Here is a 24,055-nt window from a genome sequence, read left to right as displayed (position 1 = left end):
TGCGGTTTTCTAGAAATTCACCCCTTAGAAAATGCTAATGAACCACCAAGCCTTCCTGTTATCACTGTAACAAATGAGATGGGTTGAAAAGTATTTTTATACAGTCATATATCAAATGGGTGTGGTTGCATTAGGATTTTTAGGTGGTACTGTGGTCAGTTTAGGTGGAGTCCCAAAATGCTCCTTGAAAAATCATCTGTAGTCTAAATTCAGTTAAGGGTTGGGTTTCTCTACATGCATGTAGGTTAAAAAGCATATATTATTTGGATAGGTATTCTATATTTTAGAGGCATCTATAAATTTAATAATTGAATTATTATTAAAATAGTGGGTCAGTGTAAAGGTGGTCCCTGACCTGGTTAGAGCCAGAGAGTTACCTGTCAGCTCATTATTAATTAACAAAATATTATATCTACAGGGTTCTAGAAAGTGTTGTATAAAAAGATTGTGGGAGTATTAGTCTTTTCTGAATGGAGAAGTGATGGTTTTGTATGTGTTCAAACTAAAGAATTTTTGTTTAGTTATTACAGCACTGCCTTAGCAGAACACATTTGCAAATATAAGCATAGCATATTTTAAATAAGGAAGGCTAGGCAAATGCATTGAACAACTTAGTACTACTGGGAAATATGGGGATCATTGATTTATTAAGACATTACATTCAGCTTCTTTTGATGGTCAGACTGTTCAGCTGCTTCGATAATATTGAATGGAAATGCTGCCAAACTGTTTTAACAATAGGCAGTGATTAGTCTTTTGTTAGCATTAGGGAGAGCAAATGATGTGTTGCTTCTTCATTTGCCCACTCCTAACTCCAGAAAACCGTGTGATTACTGCAACTTGGCTCGCAAATGTAACTCCAGAAAACACTGCTCCAGTTACCTAGGAGTTACATTTGCGAGCCTAGTTGCAGTAATCACACGGTAAGATGAATGGTCATGCCTTAGTGTAGTTCATTTTGCCTAACTATGCCAACACAATCCCTACATAAGGAAGTCATAATCTTTGTTGGAATTTTGCACACAGTAGCCCCACCCATGCTATTTTTTATAAAGCACTGTAACTGGTTTTGTCCTAAACTGTTGAAGGTAGGGGGCAATCCTTAGGAATAAAGACTTGTAGGTGACAAATTTGTTTTGCTATGAAAAAATATCTGTGTTCTCTGTGCTGGGTTTTCGGGTGAAACATAATTTACCGTATTTTTAAAGATAACTTTCATCATTACCCTCTTTATTGATAACATTTCTGATCATGCCATTTTTCACATTTCAAGCTTGCTTATTTTTATAGGTGGAGAGACGCTCGATGAATGTGGACTGAAGTTTTTTCTAGCTGTTCGTCTTCATACCTTTCTTACTACATCCCTCCCTCCAGCATACCGAATTCAGCTTTCCCATCAAGGTATGCAGGTTGCATAGTTTTCTGTGTAATTTAAAGCGCTTGTTTATGGTCTTCAGTGCTCAACCCAGAGCCGGGTGGGAAGAAATTGTAGGTGGGTGGCAGCCCCTGTATTGTGACCAAACTCTTTAGTAACCACTGAAAAACAGCCGGGTGGGTGCTGAAAAGTGCCGGGTGGTGCGCCCAGCTAAAAGGGCCTGGGGAGAACCCTGGTCTTGTTTGGAGACACTGAATGTGGCTAACAAAGAAAAGGCTTATGCAACTAAAGTAAAGGAAATTTGTTAGATAGAAGTTAAGAAGTTAATAGAAGTTAATAAGAAGTTAATAGAAGTTAAGGAGCTGCCAATAATTTCTATTTGGTTTTAATACACTAGCCATAAGGTTTTGATATAAACATCCCTTTAAAGTTCACTTGGTTTCATGTGAACATTTGTGTGTGTTTTGTGCGATCCAGATATTTTTATAGCTGTGATCTGCCAATAAAACCAAAGATCAGGCACAAAATATTTATAAAATTGTTTTTTTTAGGACAGAAAAGAGGCTTTGCAAAAGGATAGAGTAGCAGGAAGAGCAGAAAGAAAATGACAAAAAAGGGGTAGGGTTAATGGGTTGACAATTATAAGTCCTATGTATGTATCATAAAATGCAAAAAGGATGAACTGAGTTTCACCATTAGCAGATATTTGAATTAGGAACATTATAAATCCTGTAGATGTTTTTCTTTAGTGCCTTAAAAGCTGGAAGTGAGATTCTCCATTGACAATATTTTGTTGAACAGTGGACAGGTGTTTTTTATTCAAAGGGTTTCATTCCCAAAAAGCAACAGGTACACTTTATTAGTGGATCCATCAGCAGCTCTATTCCCTAATTTTGCCCTCACCAAACCTTTACCACCTTTGAGAGCAAAAGAAAAATGGTAGGGGAAAGGCCATAACATCTGTATTATTTGCCATGTTTGTACCTTTGTTATAACTAATTTTTCTAATTTCTAATAGTAAATGTTTATTTGTTCATGCTGATCAAGTTGGAAAACTGTTTTCTGGCAAGTTTATTTCTGTTGACCTATGTTATAACCCCTATGCTATATGTGTGTTATTGTGTGTACTGGCCTTTCTTTTTCATGCTTTCCTTACCCTAATTTACTGAAAATTTGCTTCCTTTGGCATAACATACCTGCTGAAACACTCATGTGTTTATTCATTTTAGCAAAATACATTGTCATAGCAACCAATCGGAATTCCAATCATAATCTTTATCTAATTGGTTGTGTTTTTACTGCACTTTGCTTATTATTTGTACCCTTTGCTTTGTTTTAAATAAACCCAATAATTGTATATATTGTATAGTTCTCAGAAATCAGGTAGCCAATATGATTGCAAGGGACAACATACTTGTGTGTATTCCTATTGATGGTAATGGATCACTGTCTCATTGTTAGATCTTGTGGGTTGCCTATTGTCTGGTAGGCTCCTGAATTCTGCAGAACATACACCTATATTTTCTAGATGTGTTGTGTATACAGTCATGGGATCTGCTATCCATCACCATACAATTCACACCACTGTACCAGAGTTTATGAACACTACTGTTCTTCCAGTATCATCTAGCGATGATCTGTACAGTGTACTAGGGAAAAGTGACAGGTTCTCTTGACACAGCACCTTCCACCCCACCTGCTGATGCTTTTACTATGCTCCTCTTTAAGAGCTTAAACATTGCTGTCTGTTACATGTGACAGTTTGAAGGGGCAAGGTCACTTACCCCTCAATAACTTATTAATTCAGCTGCACAGAAGAGGAATGAATGTGATTGATATGGTGTGGGGTATGGTGGCCTGTCAAGATATCTGGTCACTTGCCTTACCTAGATAAAATGTTGACTAAAATTGATGTTATCACTTGAAAGCTTGCTTTGACATAATGGGTTTTTGAATGGGTAATGGATAAAAAAAATCCCATGGTGTATATGCAGTATGTTCAGACAATATAGAAACGATGATTCCTAGGTCCTTTCCTATTTATTTAAAATGTTGGAAAAACTGTGGCGACCTTTGGAATACATCATTTCTCATATTGGTTATTTTCTTTTCCAATATATATGGATTCATCTATGTAATGATCCTTATATTGTGGTGTAAATCATTTGTTCAGGAATTAATAAAAATTCTATCTTGGAACTACCTGGCAAATATGTTGGTTATATCTGGCAGAAATTACATCACTATAAACCACCAATAAGGATTAGTTTTGTGCATGCATGTGACACTAAAAAGTTTAAATTTAAGTTTATTCATTTGTTTCCTGATCTTTTTTTTTTTTTTTTTCTAGGCTTGTCTACTAGTCACTTTGCTTGGGCCTTCCATTCAGTGGCAGAGGAAGAGCTGCTTGCCACCCTGCCTCCAATGCAGAAAGGAGACCCCACGTGGGCAGAGTTGCGGGCAATGGGAGTGGGCTGGTGGGTGAAAAACACAAACAGTTTACGTAGATGCATTGAAAAGGTAAGTTGGCTAACTGAGCTAACTGCTGAAAAGTTAATTGTATTGTATTTTAAAGGGGAAAATCTGTTTATACCTGTGTATATACTGTATTTATCAGACCAGCACTTCACATTTACCTCAGTCAGTTTTTTTAAATACAATTCAACCAATAGGAGAGTAGGTCAAACTCTTTAAAGAGGAAGTAAATCCACAAATGACCCAAAACAAAAAAATACACTTACTGTCAACCCTGCAGGGCAGTCGATCCGTAGGGCTTTTCCATCGGGTCCCGTTTCGTCCCAGCACGCTAATTGTGGCCATCTTTTTTCTGTTCTTCTGGGTTCTTCTTTCTGCATCTCGCCTGCACCAGGTGACCTAGATGGGAAAAAACTTGACATTCTCACTGCGCATGCGTGAGATCGGCAATTTCTTTCCCTTTTGGCGAAGGGGCTCCTTCTGCCCATGCTCAAGCATGCACAGAAGGAGCAGCCAAGAGCCTCCTGGGATGGGTGACGTAGGTATCCGGGGAGGCTCTGTGCTCCCATTTATTCTCGATCACCTAGACAGAAACAACCACAAAAAACCACAAACAGAATTTTTACCTTACATAAAAAGGTTGTCTACCCTTTATGTAGAGTGAAAATTCTGAGTTTAGGTATGCTTTAAGCTGAAAATTCCTTTAAACACGGTTTAGGAGGTGTAGTTTTGTAAACAAATACAGCACTTGAATTTTTTGTGTTTGTGTATATATTACAAGTCATAGGTGACTTTAGAACTGTATCCTACTATTTTAATATTTCACAGTGAACTTTTTGTTTTATATTTTGTATAATATTTTGTTGCATATAGGTAAACAAATAAATCTGTAATGTGCTTAATTGAGCCCTCTAAAGCAGTGACCGCCAACCTTTTTGGACCTACAGTCCACAAAATGCACTGATTTCAGACCGCAGGGAGCCGTGTGCCACTCAAAGGCAAGAAAGTTCCCCCATAGTGACGTCATGATGCCTACTTTCCCATCCCAGGTCTGAGCAGGTTGTGTCCATACGGTGGACATGGTCTGCGGCTCTGGCGAGGGGCGCACCTGCCAGAGCCACAGATCGCCGTTTGGCGACCGCTGCTTTACAGCATAATTAATTTTTCATCATTACCTTTCACTACAGAAACTTCTGTCATAAGTAGCAGTTGATTGTTATTGTATATATCAGACATTTTTAAATTTTAAACAATTAAGTACTACATCAAACTCCCAGATGTGATACATTTAGGGATAAACACTCAGATGTGAAAGCTTTGCCTTTAATTTCAGCTGAAACATGGGAGCTACAGGGAGTATACAAGAAGCACTTGTTCACAGCCAGCCTAAAAAATATTGTCCATATTGCTGTTTGTGTAGCACATTGTCCTTTATAGTATACTGTTTATAGCCAGTAAATGTCACTCATAGGCCTAAGTAGTGTCATGAATTTGTAATGAATATACCAAATGGGAAAACCTTATTGTTCAAGTTTCCATTTCAGGTTGCAAAGGCAGCTTTCCAACGAAATAATGATCCCTTAGATGCAGCTATATTTTACCTGGCAATGAAGAAGAAAGCAGTGGTATGGGGACTGTATAGGTAAGAAATGCATGTCCCTTTTGTTCTCAAGCAGCTCCGCTATTTTTTTTTTTTTTTTGCCACCTAAAGAGTTATTGTTATGTTTTAATTTTCCCTATTTTGTTTGTGCAGCAGTCATTCCAAATTAGTTGTTCATAATTTGCTTTCAAATTTAATTTGGTTTTGATACCAAATTGAACTGCAAAAGCAACTCTGTAAACAGTCCTGTCTTTACATTACACTGTGGGGCTGTGTAATGCCCCACATATTGTTTAATAAGATAGATGTTATTCAAGCACATGCTTCCAAGTTAATTAACAAATAGGACAGTATAGACTGCATTTAGCATAATTTTGTTTAAACCCACTTAACAGTGAGAGTGCTTTTCTTGCACTGAAAACTCTGAAGTTTCAGATTAGTCCTACTTTCCTCACCTCCTAGATTTTAAGATCCTTTGGGCAGAGTTCTCTCCTCCTTCTGTGTCATTGTTTGTATCTGTCTGTCATTGGCAACCTTGTGCTTGTTGTACAGCATTGCATATTATTATTGTTATTATTTATTTTTTAGCTGAGCTATAAAGTAGATTAGCCCCCTTTCTATCACCTTCAATACATTTTGCTGTCCCCATCCCCACCCTATGCCTGTACGCCTTTTTTTGCCTTCATTAACATGCTGTCTGCAACCCAGCCAGAGAAAATCCAGTACCAACCTGGCTGCACTAATTTTTTGCAGGCTTAACTGAGCTAATGCTTCTTTAACCTCCTGAGCGGTTCATTTCTGTATGGATTTATACACTATACATTGTTTTTCATGAAAATGTATTTTACAGCATAATAGTAATAGAGTGTAAAAAAGTTGTAAACACAAAATAATGTTAAAGTGATAAATGAAACATTTTTTATATATATATATATATTTTTTATTTAAAAAAATAAATAACATACTCGTACTAATATAATATACTGTAAAATAAATGTTCATGAAAGACAATGTACTGCTTTTACACATATAAATCCACTGTATTGCATTCAATACAGTTATTTTGTATTGAATGCAGTACAAATGGATTTTGAATTTCCCGCCCTGCCGGCAACGTCCGCACACACCGACGCCACCGGGAATTCCCCGGTGACTCATTGGGTGCAGAAGACGCCGGAAGAAGAAGAAGGAAGACGCAAAAGACGACGCGGGATGCCGGCGAATCAGGTAAGACTCGATTTACTATTTTTTTCCCATAGGTTTACCTACTCCGTGTGTGACTCGGGGTTACCGCTTTTAGCATCTTTTTTCTACCCCGAGTCACACTCGCAGTTACCGCTCAGGAAGTTAATATGGGTGTGGCCCCAGATAAGTACAGACTCGTAGTGAGAGGATGGGCAACTAACTATATTGAGGGATATGGAAGGCGGCTATGGTAAATGTTGTGAGCTCCTGTAATTTTTCTAAGCTTTCTAGTTTAAAGAACTAGGCTCTTTAAAGGGCTTTAAAGTTTTCTAATTATTTTTTGCAGCAGGTTGTGGGAATATAACATTCTTTCAAATTAATATGTTAGACACCTATATAATTTTACAGCTTTAAATGTTTTTATATTCTTACATTGATATTACTTCATCTTTCACACCAAATGCCCCCACTCTCCTCAGCCTACTTTTTACCACCTCCACAGCCTACACAACGCATTTGGCAAACTTTTGGAGAGCAAAAACTCCTGAAATGTAACACATTTAAGTATTAATTTGTGGATGTGCAATTATACTGATAAAGATTAATGAAATGTTTTATAATGCAGAAAATGTATATCAAGTAAACAAGCTGTTCTTGTTCTTCTAAACGATGTAGTATCGCGTTTTCTCTCATTCCTTGTATTTTGAAATGATTGTTTCCTAAAAACTTTTCAATATTCTTGATTAACTCTTAGCACTCCTCAGAGTTTTTGTTTGTGATTATTGCATTACTTGCAGTGTCCTGGCTGAGATTTGAACCTGGGACCCAGTGCTGCAAAGGCCAAAGTGCTAGCCTGAGCCTCTGTTTTAACGTAATCTAACACATGGTTGAATCCCTACAGTATTTTACATGTTGTTAAATGCCTTCAGTACATAATATATTTACTCTGAAATTGCCAGTCTCCAGTTGGAAACAAGATTAGTTTCTTAAGGTTCTTTAGGGTAGTTCCTTGGTTGCAATTGTATTTAACACCAACTTGTTTTGTGTTTATTTTTGTTAAAGATCTCAAAAAGATGCAAAGATGACTCACTTTTTTGGAAATAACTTTAGTGAAGAGAGGTGGAGGAAAGCAGCTCTGAAAAATGCATTCTCTCTACTTGGTAAACAGCGTTTTGAGCATTCTGCAGCATTTTTCCTTCTAGCTGGATCTCTGAAGGATGCAGTGGAGGTATGAACAGTGATGACATTTTTAGCCATAACCTTATATATCTTTAATGTGTTGGAAAGGAATTTAGTATTTATAAACTGATTATAATCTTTAACATTTTTAAATCTTTAACATCTTTAAAGTTCTACCGCGACAAGGGGCACATATGATTCATGTCATTTTTAAGGTGGTGTTTTCATTAGCATGCCAGGTACAGAAGCATACTTAAACTGCCAACTTGTTATGACTTTAGACCACATTAAAGTTGTCTGTAAAAGCTTTAGGGATCACTTGCTGTAGGATGGTTGGTCAATAACTAAAATTGAAACTAAGCTTTGCCATTCCATCGAGTGTGAGTTTAAGGCTTAGAAAGGTTTCATATTCTTAAACCTGACCTGGGTGCAGTGGTAATTTTTCTAAAATATACATCATTAAGCAGAATCCTCGGAATATTGTATTGAGTCTATGCTAGTAAAGGCTTTTTGGATTTGAGAAGGAAAATTGTGTAAAGAGAACGTCTAGGGTCTGTGACTGATACGGGCAAGGAAAAGGGCATAAGCTGTAAAAAGAAGTAAAGTTAAACAGTGGTGGTGTTTACTTAATGTTTTAAATAATTTATTCTCAGGTTTGTCTCGAAAAGCTACATGACATTCAGCTTGCACTTGTGATATCAAGGCTGTATGAATCTGAATTTGAGAAATCTTCAACATATAAGTCGATTCTTCAAAAGAGAGTTTTGGGAATAGAGTCACATGGTAGAGAGCCCAGTCTTTTCAACATGCACTCAGACCCTTTTTTGAGAAGCATGGCCTACTGGATCCTGGAAGATTACAGGCACGCCTTGGATACCTTACTTAAGCAGCTAGTCAGAAATGAAGAAGGTAAGCACAAAAAATATTTGAAGTGGAGCAAATTTATTATTTTATGTTTCATTACCGCATTTTCCATAGTCTTTAAAAGTATAAAGAACAGTATAAAATCAACTATAAAAACAGTATAAAATCAAAGTACATCAGTTTTTAAAAGACTACAGCAATTATGATCATGAAAGCAAATATGAATTAGTAACCAATTGAATTTTTGAATTTCATTCAAACTAAGGGGCATGTTTATAAATAAAGGATATCACTATCTCTTTTCCCTTATTCTCTGCCTTTCTGCACACACCGCTATCACCCCACATTCATGAAAAATGGGGCAGCAGATTACCATCCCGTCAGTAGAGCTGATCTAAGATCTTTCTGTTAAATGAAACGAAACCAGCTTAGCAGAGCTCAAACCAGGATAAGAAGAAGCAGCAGAAAGCCAGTTGTGCTGCAGGGTATGGAGGATGCTGATAGAATAGATCACAGTGACAGATGAGCGTGTTGTTCTGCCCTTTTTCTTTTTTTGTTTTGTCTATTCACTTTGCTTGGGTAAGAATATAGACCGGTTGCTGAACTGCAGCGAGGAAAAACAGTTGAAGTCTTCTAGGTAGGGTTGTTTCGAATGGCAGAGCTCTCTAAATTTTAGCACCTAATGGACAAGAATACTTTATTGCTAATAAAGCAACTCCCATACATATATTTTCATCGGTGTATTGAAGGTGTGTTCCCTGCAGAGGTTTTGTTTTCCTGTCTTCATTTATCTCCAAAATGAATAAAACATATATTTGAGCAGGAGTTACAATGTTATGCATACCATTAATTTTGCTTACTTGAGTAATCTTGATTTAGCACTTTTTATATATAAATGGGTTGATTACTTGAGTAATCTTGATTTAGCCCTTTTTATATATAAATGGGTTGATTACTTGAGTAATCTTGATTTAGCCCTTTTTATATATAAATGGGTTCATCTATTTTATTGATGAAAAATAATTCAACAGGTTCCTTTTACTCCAATGACCGCAGCAGTCAGACAAGCCATTATCTCATGCTCCATTCCCTAGAGCTTGAGTGTTTGTGATACAGATGTTTCTAGTACTTATTTTCAATGTACTTAGGATTTATAGCACTAAAATAATATTGTAATTTTCCTGTCGGAAGTAAATCTTCTTCTCCAATAAAACATATATCTGTCAAGCCATTATTATTCTAACAATGTTTTCAATTGGACAGATGATTCCTGGAGCCTGTCGTCAAGCTGTGATCCATCAGTCTTCAATTTCTACAATTTTCTAAGAACGCACCCCATGTTATTGAGACGTCATTTTGGTTCTTCAGAGTCATCATCTACCAAAATGTGCCTGTCTATGGAAAATAATTTAGCTGACAAAATTAACTTGAATGAAAGAAGGTTGTTTTTTACTACTGCACATGCTCATTTAAAAGCAGGATGTCCAATGCTAGCCCTTGAAGTATTATCCAAAATGCCCAAAGTGGTAAAAAAAACAAAGCCTTTACTTCGTACTTCAAGTTTGGCAGATACTAGTAAAATTTCTTTACCTGCATCTCCTTTACTAGGGGAGAAGGAGAACTCTGCTTGTAACTTTGATTGGTCAGGTTCCATGGTCAATGGTTTATCTGATTTATCCTCAGAGAAGCAAACGCAATCTGCTAATTCATTTGATTGGAGCCAGCCATCAATGGTAATGGATAATGAGGCATTGGAATTAAAGTGGGATAGTGACACAGATGAAGAAACTGAGGGATCTGGAATATCAATGAAAGATGTGAAACCTTCACAAAGCACAGGAAGTGATAAACCAGGGACAACCAGCGCAAGTTACTCAGAATCCTGTAGTATTGATGATAATGATGTTCTCAGTCCTTCTGAAGATGTGATTGCTGCCCAGCTAAAATTTAGAGCTTGCCTAAAAATTCTCACCGGGGAACTGCGGACATTATCCACGGGATATGAAGTTGATGGTGGAAAACTGAGGTATCAGCTGTATAGTTGGTTGGAAAGAGCAGTTGTTGCTCTTCAAAAGATTTGTGAATATTGTGTCAATGTGGATGAACCGAGCTCTGTGAGAGCCAATAACTATTCTTTTAAGGATAGCTTGGATGACTCTTCTGATCAAGCAATGTCAAAGCAGAGTAGAGAGTTTCTTGAGAGACGTCATTGGCTGTTGAAATTTCAGTCTCTGTTAAGAATGTTCCTGAGTTTTTGTGTGCTTCATGGATCTCATGGAGGTGGCCTGGCCTCTGTACGTATGGAATTAATACTACTCCTGCAAGAGTCACAACAGGTATTTTACTTCTGATATGTGCATATTCAACATCTTTATTGGTTTTTTTCCCCTGATAATATCCATAATGTTTTTTTTTTTCTGTTTTGTCTCTCAATTATTTGTAGAAAATATTTGCCAACTCTCTAGTATATAGAATGCTGTATCTAGTTCAAGCTGTCTGAACTAAATTATTGATTTAGATCAACTAGTCTGTTTTTGTGGAGCAGATATACCAGCCAACATAATATACAAGTGTTCTCCTTGAAGTCCATTCAAAATGTATTAAACGTCTATTACCAAATTTAAACTAAAAATCTATTCTATATGTAAAATCTATGTATTATTACATGTTGCCTAACTACTTATCCTAAGAAGTAAATGTAGACACAAGTTTACTAACAGAGTCACAAGGTGAAAATAAAGGGAAATTAATGCATCTACCACATCATGGACTGGGGTAACCTGCAATATACTTTCACCTTTCAGTGCCTTAATTATGTTAAATATAACAAATATCCCAAATTATCTCATAAGTGCTCATAAAGTGGTCTAAACGCATCTAATGTAGTATAGACTTGTTTTGACTCTTCTCAGTACAATGTTATTTTGATACGGTTCTGTTGGGTTTGAATTTATTAGGAGTCTTTTGGAATTGCTTACACTAATGTATCTTGGACCACTATAGTGATGGTTTAGCACTATACCCAATTTATTTTTTCTTCTCTTTTTCAGGACTGCTCCCTCATCTCCAATCCTCAGACAGAGCAGACTTCAATTCCACTCCTTTTTGCTTGCACAGCTAGTGCCAAAATTGTTGTAGCTAATCCTTTACAACACTTGAGCAATTTAACCCATGATATTCTAAATACCATAATAAACCTTGATTCACCTCCACATCCTGATAACCGAAACAATAAGGTATGCTATTACTAATGTATTATTTGGTGGCTGGATCCTTTGGTTTTATTTTGTACATGTTACAGACAAATTTTATGTTTTTTTTCCTCCAGATTTATGTAATACACACCCTGGCTGCATCCCTTTCTGCTTGTATATATCAGTGCCTTTGTGGAGGGCAAGCCAACAGGTACAGTATATTCATACTTTTTATTATTTTGTATAAGCTATCTGCTTTTGAAAAATCAACACACTCCTAACATTGGGCCTGATTTTATTAAAGCTTTCCAAGGCTACAGAGGATACACGTGTGAACCTGGGTGATCCGGCAAACCTGGAATGGATCTGGTCCAGGATTGAAAACATTTGCTAACAAATAGCAAACGACTTTTAAGAAATCCATTCCAGGTTTGCTGGATCACCAAGCTTTACTGATGAAAATATATCCTCTCCAGCCTTGGAGAGCTTTAATAAATCAGGCTCATTGACTCTTCAGTAACACAAAGCAAAACTTTAAAATATGTTAATTGATGTATTTGTTCATCTAATACTGGACTTATTTAGAAGTAAAGTATTCTGTATTTTACATGTATATGTTTGGATATACACAAGGCATCCTTTACATTTTTTCTGTTTTTTCTGTGATCTTTCTTTTGGCTGTGTTCAGTGCTGTGTAAACTAAGCTGACTGGAATTCTCTGAGCTCTGTAGGGAGGAACCAGGGTTTTTTAGTATGCAATTCAGACAGGGGTTTTCTCTGAACAATGATATTATTATTTGTAAAACTCTGAGCTAGATCTAAAAAGCCAGAAATATTTTAGCGTTTTTTTTTTTCTTTTTCAGTGCCTCCATGCAGACCAATCCATTTACTGGTATGGTATACCAGAGCGTGCTGCTTATCAACAGGCAACCAATAAGAACTACAAGTCTGGATGAAGCAGTCATACCAAACACATCACCCAGCCATTGGCCAGGTACCCTAAATTAAACATTTGGTAGCTTTAAAATATGTGAAGATCTTTATATACAACCTGTTACCTATGGACCCTCAACTGTGCCCTTTTTCAGTTTAATTAATTAGGTTTACTAATTCGCTTGTAGGTAGAAAAAGTAATGACGCACATCTTTCTTTTTTTGTTTGTGCTGTTTTTGTTTGACTTTAGTTTCATTTTAATTTTTAGGAATAACTTCATTAATTCGCCTGTTGAATTCTGCTGGAGAGGAAGCTCAGCCCGGGCTCACAATTCTGCTATGTGAAATTCTGACGGCAGTGTACCTGAGTTTGTTCAGCCATGGATTAGCCACTCACTCCAGCCAGGAGTTATTCTGTGTTGTTGCTCATCCTCTAAATGACAAGATGTGGTCTGCAGTGTATGGCGGAGGAGCACGTATCCCATGCCGGGCACAGATGCCTGTTAAACCCGTCACAGGTTGGTTTGCTTTAAAAAAATAAAAAATATTGAGTAAGAAATGCTTAACCATAAATGTTTCAACAAAATATTCTATTATGTTATATTGTATATTTATATTGCATTGGTTTTGGGTTAACAACCTTCTTTACTATACCCAATGTGATCTTTTTCTTCTGAGCACTTTAGTAAATTTTATGGGATCTACACATTGTATGGATATGTTTTTATAAGATTGTTTAAGAATGTTTAAATCAAAAACAATCCAATTGTATTAATCCATTTCTAGTCTGATAATCATTTTCAGGAACAGTGTTTGGAACTCTTCAGTAAAAAAAAAAATTAACATTCAGAGGATAATCGTACATGGTAAGATTTAACCAGAGACCTTTTAGGACTGCTGGTAAAAATTATACCCAATGCTCCTATTCAGTGCTTCCATTGCACAACTCACAGAAGTGATGTTGGTTCTAAGCTCAGCATTATGTCTGGTAAAGTATCTGTCCTGAACCTTGGAAGGACTCCAGGAGTCAGACAGTGGGAGCAATGGCTATAGTTGGGAAATAATTCCTATGACTGGTTCGTAAATTATCTTTCATAACACACGCTAGATCAGTGTTTCTCAACAGGGTTCCTTCAGAGGTTTCTTGGGGTCCTTTGAGCAAAGTGCAGTTTGCACCTCTCAGGTCAGTTTAGATGACAGCAATTACCTTTTTGGCTATCTGTAAGAGTGACATTCTTCCAGCTAGCCAGCATTATCAGAGGCATTATTCTTAATTACCACCACACTTATGTACTGTTATCTGTGGATATATAATTTATATCATGGATTCCCAGAGGAACTGAAGTTTTTTAAGGGGTTCCCCCATGTTAAAGAGGTTGAGAAACACTTTGTTAGATTGAGCTTTTGATGCCAAACAGAACTATGGTTTACCTGTAATGAAACAACAACCCTAAGGTTGTGTTTTTCAATATTTTTATACAGATTTCTGTGGTTGATAGCATTGGTCTGTCCCATAGACTGCCCATAACTGTATTGTGTGTCCTCAATAACCAGTAATGAGGTACTTGAGAATTGCCTATGCATTTGTTCACAGAATTCTAATGAAGCAATCCTGGGTCAGTCTGTATCATGTAATTATTTGTTTTATTTTTTTTTTTATGCAAAGCCTTCTTGGTGCTGCTGTATTTGTCTACTTTACAACATTAAACACATGTTCATTACTGGAAGAGAAAGTCAACAGTTCATTGAATTAAATAAAAATGGACCCTTAGTTCCTTTTTAAGGTAACCATATTTGTATCCTGAGAGATGGTATAGGAGCATATTAATTATTTACACTTACACCTGCAGCTAAAAGGAATGATGCCAGCATCTTTATTCTGCAGTGCTGTGCTGCGTGAAGCATCTTTCTGGTAGCCTGGATATAATATTCCTAATGTATGGAGATGTGTTTATGGTAATAAGTGTACTGTACTCATTTATTTGCATAGTAATAAAAATACCAGACTAACATATATGTAAAAATGAAATTTTTAGTTAGTCTGGGTTAGTCTGATAACCTAGACTTCCTGTAAAGTGCCACTTCCTCATGTACTTTGTTAAATCCCTTGACAGCCCATCACATGCTCTGAACATTTTCTCTCTTTTTTCTGTTTTGGCAGGGAAATACTTTTCTATTCCCAGCCCTCATCAGGTAGTTGTGTTCTCCATGGAATGTGTTGGCTTTTCCAAAGCCCTTACTGCCATCAGTACTCATAGCCCTCCCAGCCCTGCAGGCAAGGACATAGATTTTAGCTGAGGCCTTAACCTGATCTTGCATACTAAGAAAATGGGCCAGCATTTGAGTAGTTTTACATTATTTTATTTTTTATTTACCCATTGGGCTGCGTTTTGTAATTGTTCCATGGATTTCTAATTGGTAATTTAAGTTCATTTGTGTTATAACATATAATGCAAATAATGTCAGTATGGCTAAGCAAGCACAATTACATTTTAGAAGGAAATCCTAGTTAATCTTGCTTTGTATTAACGCAGTTCAGCTTTTTCTAAGGTTGAACCTGAAATATATTTGACAAACAATACTGAGGGTGAATGCACAGTGTTCAGGTAATATGTATATATTAATAAAACATGTGTGGGCAGAAACTGTTAGAAATCCATGGACTTTTGCTTGTTGTGCTATTTATTAAACCCTATCCTACTAACATTCAGTATGAACAGCTTTATGCTTGGAAGATTGTGTGTATTTTTAGATCATGTATTTTTGCTCTTTTTAGTGTAGGTTTTGCTTTGAGTTGCAGTGTGACTTTTTTCTTTACCAATGGTGTTCTTGTTAATGTCCTTTAGTCTTTATTTTAGTACAGATAATAGAGGTTAAATGGATATGAATTACTGGCTCTGCTGAATTCTGCTGATGCCTCGGCATTTATTGATCCACATGTAGATCTGAACATGCTAGATATAAGCAGCAGTGTAAAATATGCACAGCATATAGCAGTGTATATCAGCAGGACTTTGTAGCAACATCCGTGAGCTATATATATAACAACCGAAAATCCGACCATCAATAATACATTTCCTTTAGTTTCCAGGCATGAATTTCAGATCCCATTTTTAATACAGGTGCTGTAGTACACTGTTTGGCCTTGGCCACTTATGTTTTGATGGCACTGTTCTGCAGAAACAGGTGTTAGGTCTACTTGCTTCACTAAATACACCTTGAGGTGTCCCTGCTCCCTGGAACTGTGCCAGATGTCTGCGGTGCTGTGAGAGGAAGGCTGGTCTGTATGGAGGTAAGTATAACTTTCAAAAATCCAGGACTCCTCAGATCCGGAAGTTGCCAGATTTTTGAATGTCAACTGTGTGTGTATGTATGTATGTATGTATGTGTGTATGTGTGTGATTAACCAATTGTAATGCATAGGGACTTCAAACAGGGGCTTTAAAAGCCTCAGGTTAAACGCTGGGGAAACAGTCCGTGTAGACTAAGCCTAATTTAGACTAGGTTGAAATTTGCAAAAAATTTACAAGTGGCTAGAATAAAATGCTTACAAAAGCGTGCATACTACAACAAATGGTTCAAATGAAAGATTCCTATCCGATATTATCAATTAGTCAATTATTGAACCAGAACCATTGCACGTGTGTACATAGCCTTATACAGCAAAAATACACCCCAGTACCAGGGCTCTCCTGTGCGTGACAATTATTTATTGATCTAAACCTTGGCAAACATTAATTGAGAGTGCTTGCAGAAAAGATACATAGAATAGATGTTCCCATCCTCATAGCCAAGCTGTTAGGCTGCCCAGGCTTACTGATAGCTCTCTCTGCACAAAGCCCTACCCGAGTGGTTGTCTGATCACAGACAACTGGATGATTAGTGCTTGGGTGGTCTACCCCATAAAAACTGTCTGGGGAAAACATTGTTCATGTTACTCTACACATTGGCTCCAATGCCGTGCATATGATCTGATCCACACAGAGTTTTATTATTTTTAGTTTGTTCATTTTAGCAGTGATTTAACGTAAGGAAGGTATGTTTTTCTACATGTACTATTGCACATAGAAATGGAAATTTAGGAACCTGTAAAAAAAGGGGAACATTAATCCAATTTAAAAAACATTAAATGTTTTTTTTTGCATGTAGTGTAAGTACCTAAATGTGTCTTGATATTTGTGTCTTGTGAATCTTTAAGTAGGAGCAAGGTGAGCAAATAAATTACCTTTAGTTTGCTGTTGTTTCCAAGCTAGGGGGCCTGGATCACAAGACTGTAGAGATAAAAGAAACCCTTTAATTATGTGTATTTGAAATGAACATTAAACAATTTGCCATGGATTTATTTAGCACCAACATATTAAGCAGTGCTGTACATTAAAAAGTGTTGCAAATGACAGACAAATACAGACAGTGACACAGGAGAAGGAGAAGACCCTGCCCCCGAAGAGTATACAGTCTAGGAGGCTGGGGAAATAACACCTAATTGGAGGGAAGATAGTTTAGGTTGATAGTGAAAACTCTTTCAAACTCTGCTAGGTGGAGCTTTCTGTAGATACATTTCCTCCAACATATTGTCCTCCCTTTTAGACGTTTCTGGTAATGACTGTTTTTGGATTTTTACTCATTTTAGTTCCTGTGACAATTGTCACTAGAACTAATAGAGAAAGTGAATCTGCTCATCTGGGACATGTCTAACAATAAAACCCTAACAGTGTGTAATATCTCATTATTCTATCGAAAACTGTAACTTGTTTTGATTTTTACGAAGTTCTTAAAAATCAAAAAAAAGAAGAACATCTTAAAAAGTAAATAAAAATTTTAGTTAATGCCTAGGTTCTGAGTAGTGATATTTTACCGCTTTGTTTCTTGGTCCCAGACACCTATTGTCCCAATACCAGACGTCTAGAAATGTAACAAGCTATTGGTGCTGAGCTTGCTCAGTGTTTTGCAAATTCTTTTAATAGCCCAGCCTAGCAAAATGGTTCTTTTCACATTTTATTTGCACTATGTGTAACAAAAAAAAAAAAAAACATTACAACTCTGCCCTCTTTTTTACTTCCAATCAAATAAGGTATAATGAATGTAAATGTCATTCCAATGTTACCAAAGTTTTTATTGGTTAAAAAAAAAAAATCTTGTCTGAACATGACGTTAGGTATAGTTTTTCCTGAGGACAATCTATAAAAAATCTGGAATCTACAACACACACAGTTTTGTTAGCAGTCTGTAGTAAATGTTGTGAATCAGCAAGTGATATCCCTGCACCCCTTTCCACATGTATTGTATAATTCCTAAACTGACTGTTAAACTTTTTATTTTTGGCATGTGCATGAAATTGGTGCATGTTTCCTATTGATTTCAAAGTCTTTCTTCAAATGCAGAATATATTGTGTTTCATAAATTTCCTAAATATTTCCTTTTTCTTAAGGTAAGTTGTTTCCAGTTGATGTTTTATAAATAGAACCTTGATGAAGTCTGTAATTGCATTGTTTTTTTATGTTTTTTTTTTCCATGAGTTAATATGGAACAATATACTTTAGACACAAATACTTTGTGATTTATTTAATATAGCAAATAGGTTTACTAATAGTATTACCAATAATTTATTGTGACGGCTGTTTTCTATATCTGTCCCATTTATTGTAGTTGTGGTATCTTCTCCTGTAGAAGAAAATGACAAGGTTAAACGCTTTAAATCTTCTACAAAACTTCAGTCCAAAGAGAGTCCATCTACCTTTGCTTCACCAGTTTTGGATCAAGGATCTTCAATTTTCCGGGAAAAGTTCATCCCGCCTGAGCTCAGCATCTGGGATTATTTTATAGCTAAGGTACCTGAGGAGAGGGTGATGGTTCTTGCAGAATTACTCCAATCCCCATTCATATCCCTCCCCAAGTGCATCAAATGCCACTTCAACATTACTAATCCTCTGGGTATCTCTTTTGGTCATTTGTTTGCAATTATACATTTATACATTATAGAACACAGCTATATAACCTATATTTTAGGTAGTCCTGTCTCAAAAAACACAAGAAGTGTGAAAAGACCACTGTATTCTATGTAAATTGTAGTTTAAAATGTAGAACAGGAGAAGATAGCTGGAGAGCTTTATCGTAAAACATCACCTGCTATGTAAAATTTGACATACTTTTCTGAATCTAACCTAGCTTTAAAACACTTCACCCCTAAAAAAAAAAAAAAAAAAAAAATGGTTGTTATTTGTTTCAGCTCCATATATCTCAAGGTTTTGAACCATAACATAAGGTTTGAACGGAAAACTGTTAACTTGGACTGTTTGTTTATATATCTATATATTTTTTTTTTTTCTTGCAGCCTTTTTTGCCGTTTTCACAACACAGGCTTGAATATGATTCAGAAGATAGCCAAGGGAGTGATGATGAGGAAGAGGAAGATGATGGCTCATTTTCAGAAGCCCAGATCCAAGAACACTCTAATCCTAATTCATATAGGTATGCCATGGCAATATGAGGTGCTGGATAGAAATGTAAAAAAAATGTGAGTCAGACAATAAATTTAACATTGTAAACAGGTTGCTTGTAATAGCAACATGCTATTATTGAAGTGGTGGTGTACACTAAAGATAGGAATCCTAATACACTGTTTAGCTGATTCTATGTGTAAAGCATTTTGGTCCTGACCCATCTAGCAGCCTCTGTCTTTCTATTCAGTGCTTCTATAAATATAAAAAAATGAATGCTTCATAGTTTGCCTTACCTCATCACAGCAATTAAATATATTAGCCTGATTTATAAAAGCTCTTCAAGACTGGAGAAGATTGACTTTAATGAGTGAACCTGGGTGATCCAGCCAACCTGTAATGAATTTCTTAAAACTCATTTGACATTAGTTGGCAAATGTTTTTATTCCTGGATTAGAGCCATTACAGGTTTGCTGGATCTTCTAGGTTCTCCCATGAGAGTCTATCTTCTCCATTCGTGGAGAACTTTAATAAATCAAACTCATTTGTATATTTTCGAGCTAATGAGTTAAAAATAAGCAAGCGTGTAAGAAGTACTGATACCTAGAAGTGTCTGTGCATACCTGCAGCAGCTCTCATCCACCTTGATAAAGGGGCCTTGTGCAGCCCTGAAACAATTGTTTTCTATGTTGATGTCTGAGTATTGCAATACTTAGCAAAGAGGAAGTTAGTATGCAAGCTCTGTCACTCTGTGATTGAGCAGTTACTGTTGAGAATAGCCAAAGTTTTGCAATAGCAGAGGCATGTGTAAAGATTTCCTGATTAATTTTGGTATTTATTGTCCTCTGAATCATAGGGCATCTGAGGTTATTGAAAGCTCTTCAAAATCTCTGAACAGGCATTCTGATGAAAAGTGCTTAGTAAAAAAATACATAAAAAACATAAGTTGTTTGTTGCTTCTACTGTCTTGTAGCAATGCAAATATTCAGGTTTTTGGTGTCTAATTGTGCTGTCTTTACCTTCCAGTTGGGCTCTTATGCGTCTTGCAATGGTACAATTTGTCCTTCAGAATTTAAAAGGCTTTTACCCAATGGCTGGACATGAACTTTCAGGTACTGTTAAGAAATTATTATTTTTTTTTACATAATTAAAATAATTGGTAGTGCTATCATCCAGTTTTATTCCATTTTTAGAAGAAAGTTTTAAATAAAACAATTAGAACTCCATGTTTGTTTTTTAACATTGCTTTGTAATTTTACCCTCTCTTTAAAATGCTTTTTAACCTGTTGTCCTGATAATAACATTCAGACAATGCCCCTGATTCATCATTGAAATCCGCGATCGCTGGAAGCGCGAACGTACGCACGGCCAGCGATCGCGGATCACCGCGGTCCGGACTCGAGTATGCGCGTACAGGGGAACAGTGACTTTCAATGCAAGATCGCCAGTAAAAAGCTGTCGGATAAGCGCGGCTCCGTGCGTGAGCTTTTTCAGTTGTTGAATAGCGCGATCGCGCACGATTCCGGATCGCTAATACGAATGCGCGACCGATAATCCGATTTTGCTTGATGAATCGGGGGCAATGAGTCTGATTTATTAAAGCTCTCCAAGGCTAGAGAGGATACACTTTCATCAGTGAACCTGGGTGATCCATCAAACCTGGACTGGATTTCTTAGTCATTTGCTTTTTGCTAGCAAAGGTTTTGCATCCTGGACCAGATCCATTCCGGGTTTGCTGGATCACGCAGCTTTACTGATAAAATTCTATCTTTTCCGTTCTTGGAGAGCTTTAAAAAATCAGGCCCAGTGAGTTAAGTTGTTTCAGGGTAATCAACTGAAGAGCGAGATCTCTTCCAACTAAGGTATGGAGGAAACAAAATGCAAACATTTAAATTACCATCTCTTCAAATCTTGTGTTTTCATTTTCTGTTTTGTGTTTTGGTTCACTGCATGATTTGTCTGGCCTTTTCCGGCCAAACCTGTACAATATGTGGTCTGGGCTGTGTGTTGTCTGGATTTAGTCATGCCCTAAAGCAGGTAAAGGTGTGTTATGCTTGTTTCTAGCAAAGTGCTTGTTGTTTTCTCCTGTTATTGTGGGGCTTTGTTTTAAGTTACCAATGTATACACTAATGGCTATTCTGCAGATACAGTTTTCTGTATTATACTCTTTTTAGATGTGTTGTAAAGATGCCAAAGTTGTTAAATAAATATTTTTGCCAAATGTGTATCAACCATATTGTAGGGTAAGAACATCCAATATTTTTTATAGATTGTATTGGTACTATTGTGACAGAAAGAAGTGCAGTTTTAAAGTCTTTAAATCTTATACAAAGTTATCACAGATTCAAATATCCCTTTTTTGTAAACACAAAACATGTAAACACAATAACTCAGTTAAAAGGACCATCTGGACATTTATGATCCTAGATAAAGTAATAAAGAAATAGGCTTAAACTAACTCACATTTCTTTTGATTTTTGCAGATCTTCCTGTAGCCTCACCTCTATGTCATGCCACCCTCAAAACTCTGCAGAGGTGGGAACAGGTATTATTACGAAGGCTTGAAATATATGGAGGCCCACCACAAGATTATATTACCATGCCAAACACAGAGGAGGCTTTGTCAGCTGGACCTGCAATCCTGAGGCACAAAGCTTTGCTGGAGCCAACAAATACACCTTTCAAGTTAGTATAACTGATGCTAAAGCAACTACTTTTTTTTAACCTATTTAGTGGTAGGTGCCTACTTGGTAAACTACTGGTAAGCATCCTCACTGGTTACTCCCCAGTTTTTAGTTTTCATTTTATAATTTGGTATGTTCAGCTCATTTTACATTTTATAATTTGGTATGTTCAGCTCATTTTACATTTTTGTTTTTTTTAGATCCAAGCATTCAAGTACCTTGCCAGTAAAGAGGCTTTGGCAGTATCTAGTGAAGCAAGAAGGCATTCAAGAAACCTTTATAAGGAATATTTTTACAAGGAAAAGGTTGTTGAATGAGGTATGGCTTGATACTGGCATAAGTATTGTTGTAATCACTTAATAAGTAACTGAAGGTAATGCTTTGAGTTTCATTTAAAAGGATGTATGCAGTAATGGATGGATTTATTTCTTGTTATAAAATATATATTAAAATTTGTCTGCAAGATAAAACGGTGCTTTTTGCTGCGTTAAACATTTTCTTATGTGGCTTATCTAAAGTTTTACGTGTTCTTTTAATTATTGTGTTGATTTTTATTGATTTAAAACTTGGAGCATGTATCTTTTTTTCTAATGCATCTTTAAGAGAATGCAGTGTAAATTAGATTTGCATAAAGAGTAGTTTAATAAAATTATGGCAAACTAGTAATTTTTACCCTTTTGGTCTCTCTTTGCCACATCCAGCCACAATGTTGGAATGTGTTAGAAAAACAGTTCCAACAATGACATTAAACACGTGATAAATGTATTCAGGTTATGTTCATATGGTAAATCAAATTTTTTGTCTTCAGACGGAAACAGATCAAGGTTCTTCAGGAGGTCGAGCAAGAATAATCCACAAAGAGTCTGATATAATCACTGCATTTGCGGTAAATAAGGTATGTTAAGTACATGTTAAGCGTCTGTATCTGAGCACACTACTGTTCTTCTGCCAAGATATGTTTGTTAAAAATGCTTTCCTTACAGGACACTTGTTGATTTTGTCTTCCACATTGAGTGAAATACATATAATTTATATTTTTAGGAGTTGGTAAATATTAAAATTGAGGCCAAGGCAAAAAAAGCTGTTTTAGGTGTTCCTGTCATTGTTCTCACTACTATACAACTAAACTTTTTTTAGTACTTCACTTAAGCTGCCTGCTTGCATAATTAGATCTGTTTCAAAACATTGTTACTGCTGAAAATTGGAGTGCTCTGCTGATGTGATTTTACCACTCATAAGTTGACCTATTTTCTCCAATGTCTCGTCATTGGTTGGTAAGACTATCCAGCTTGTTAACCAGTCAACAGGGGAAGATGGGAAGGTAAAATAATTCAGGAGCCGTTTTCAGTAGAATTTTTATCTGTGTAAGCTTTGGTTAATACTGTTTACAGATTTTAAACAACTTTTATCAGTGTTTCTCAACTAGAGTTCTCCCAAAGGTCGCTAGGGGTTTCCTTAAACATTGAGCAATTTGTGTCTCTCAGGTCAGTTTGTGACTCCAAAGATCTTTTTGGTTTTCTGTAATGGTTACGTTCTTTCCATTGGCCAACAAAATAGGAGACATTCTCCCTACTGACTACCTCACTAATATACTGTTAGCTATGGATATAGTTTTTTTTCATAGGTTAACTGTGGATATCGTTTTTTCTATGGGTTCCATCGTGTTATAAATGTTAAGAAACACTTTAAACCCTGAGGTTTTTACAGTATTAGATTTTTCTTGAAAAAGAGAATCTAAGGCCATAAAGCCATAACAGAGGATCTACTATATACTGCAGGCTGCTATTTCTGAACCTATTGTAAAAAATGCTAGTTACCTCAATATACACTGATCTTTCGGATTTTAGTAGTTTCAGTTGCACACCTGAACTAATCATACAGATAACGGAAACAAGTTGTGCATCCTCATAAGCTGAATATCTGAGTGATACTCATACTCTTTCTGGGTCAGTTATTCAGACAATGTTAAAAGTAATCAGAAAAGAACCAGAAAATAATAAGGCAAGCTGTATTATTAGATCAAGGACAGAAATAGTAGTTCACATAATGTCTGGGCCCTCTTTAGGCTTTTAATAAAATCTTGAATGTAGGCAATTGCATGTTTTTAACTAAATTGCGGTGGGGGGGGGG

The 24,055-nt window shown here is 36.4% G+C and overlaps 1 protein-coding gene across 1 annotated transcript in view; it reads left to right on the top strand.

Moving 5' to 3' along the window:
• Positions 1–24,055, top strand: part of DMXL1 (Dmx like 1) — a 70,087-nt gene that overhangs the window by 27,863 nt on the left and 18,169 nt on the right. The window contains exons 21-36 of the mRNA XM_072416051.1: positions 1,291–1,401; positions 3,726–3,895; positions 5,395–5,492; positions 7,698–7,863; positions 8,468–8,723; positions 9,942–11,014; positions 11,729–11,914; positions 12,007–12,083; positions 12,736–12,866; positions 13,074–13,322; positions 18,451–18,632; positions 19,136–19,272; positions 20,268–20,353; positions 21,725–21,926; positions 22,126–22,243; positions 22,734–22,820. Coding sequence (XP_072272152.1) covers positions 1,291–1,401; positions 3,726–3,895; positions 5,395–5,492; positions 7,698–7,863; positions 8,468–8,723; positions 9,942–11,014; positions 11,729–11,914; positions 12,007–12,083; positions 12,736–12,866; positions 13,074–13,322; positions 18,451–18,632; positions 19,136–19,272; positions 20,268–20,353; positions 21,725–21,926; positions 22,126–22,243; positions 22,734–22,820 — 3,329 coding nt within the window. The remainder of the gene's footprint in view (positions 1–1,290; positions 1,402–3,725; positions 3,896–5,394; positions 5,493–7,697; positions 7,864–8,467; positions 8,724–9,941; positions 11,015–11,728; positions 11,915–12,006; positions 12,084–12,735; positions 12,867–13,073; positions 13,323–18,450; positions 18,633–19,135; positions 19,273–20,267; positions 20,354–21,724; positions 21,927–22,125; positions 22,244–22,733; positions 22,821–24,055) is intronic.

Source organism: Pyxicephalus adspersus, chromosome 6, assembly GCF_032062135.1.
Source record: "Pyxicephalus adspersus chromosome 6, UCB_Pads_2.0, whole genome shotgun sequence".
NCBI classification, from domain to species: domain Eukaryota; kingdom Metazoa; phylum Chordata; class Amphibia; order Anura; family Pyxicephalidae; genus Pyxicephalus; species Pyxicephalus adspersus.
This window is presented reverse-complemented; position numbering and strand designations above follow the sequence as displayed.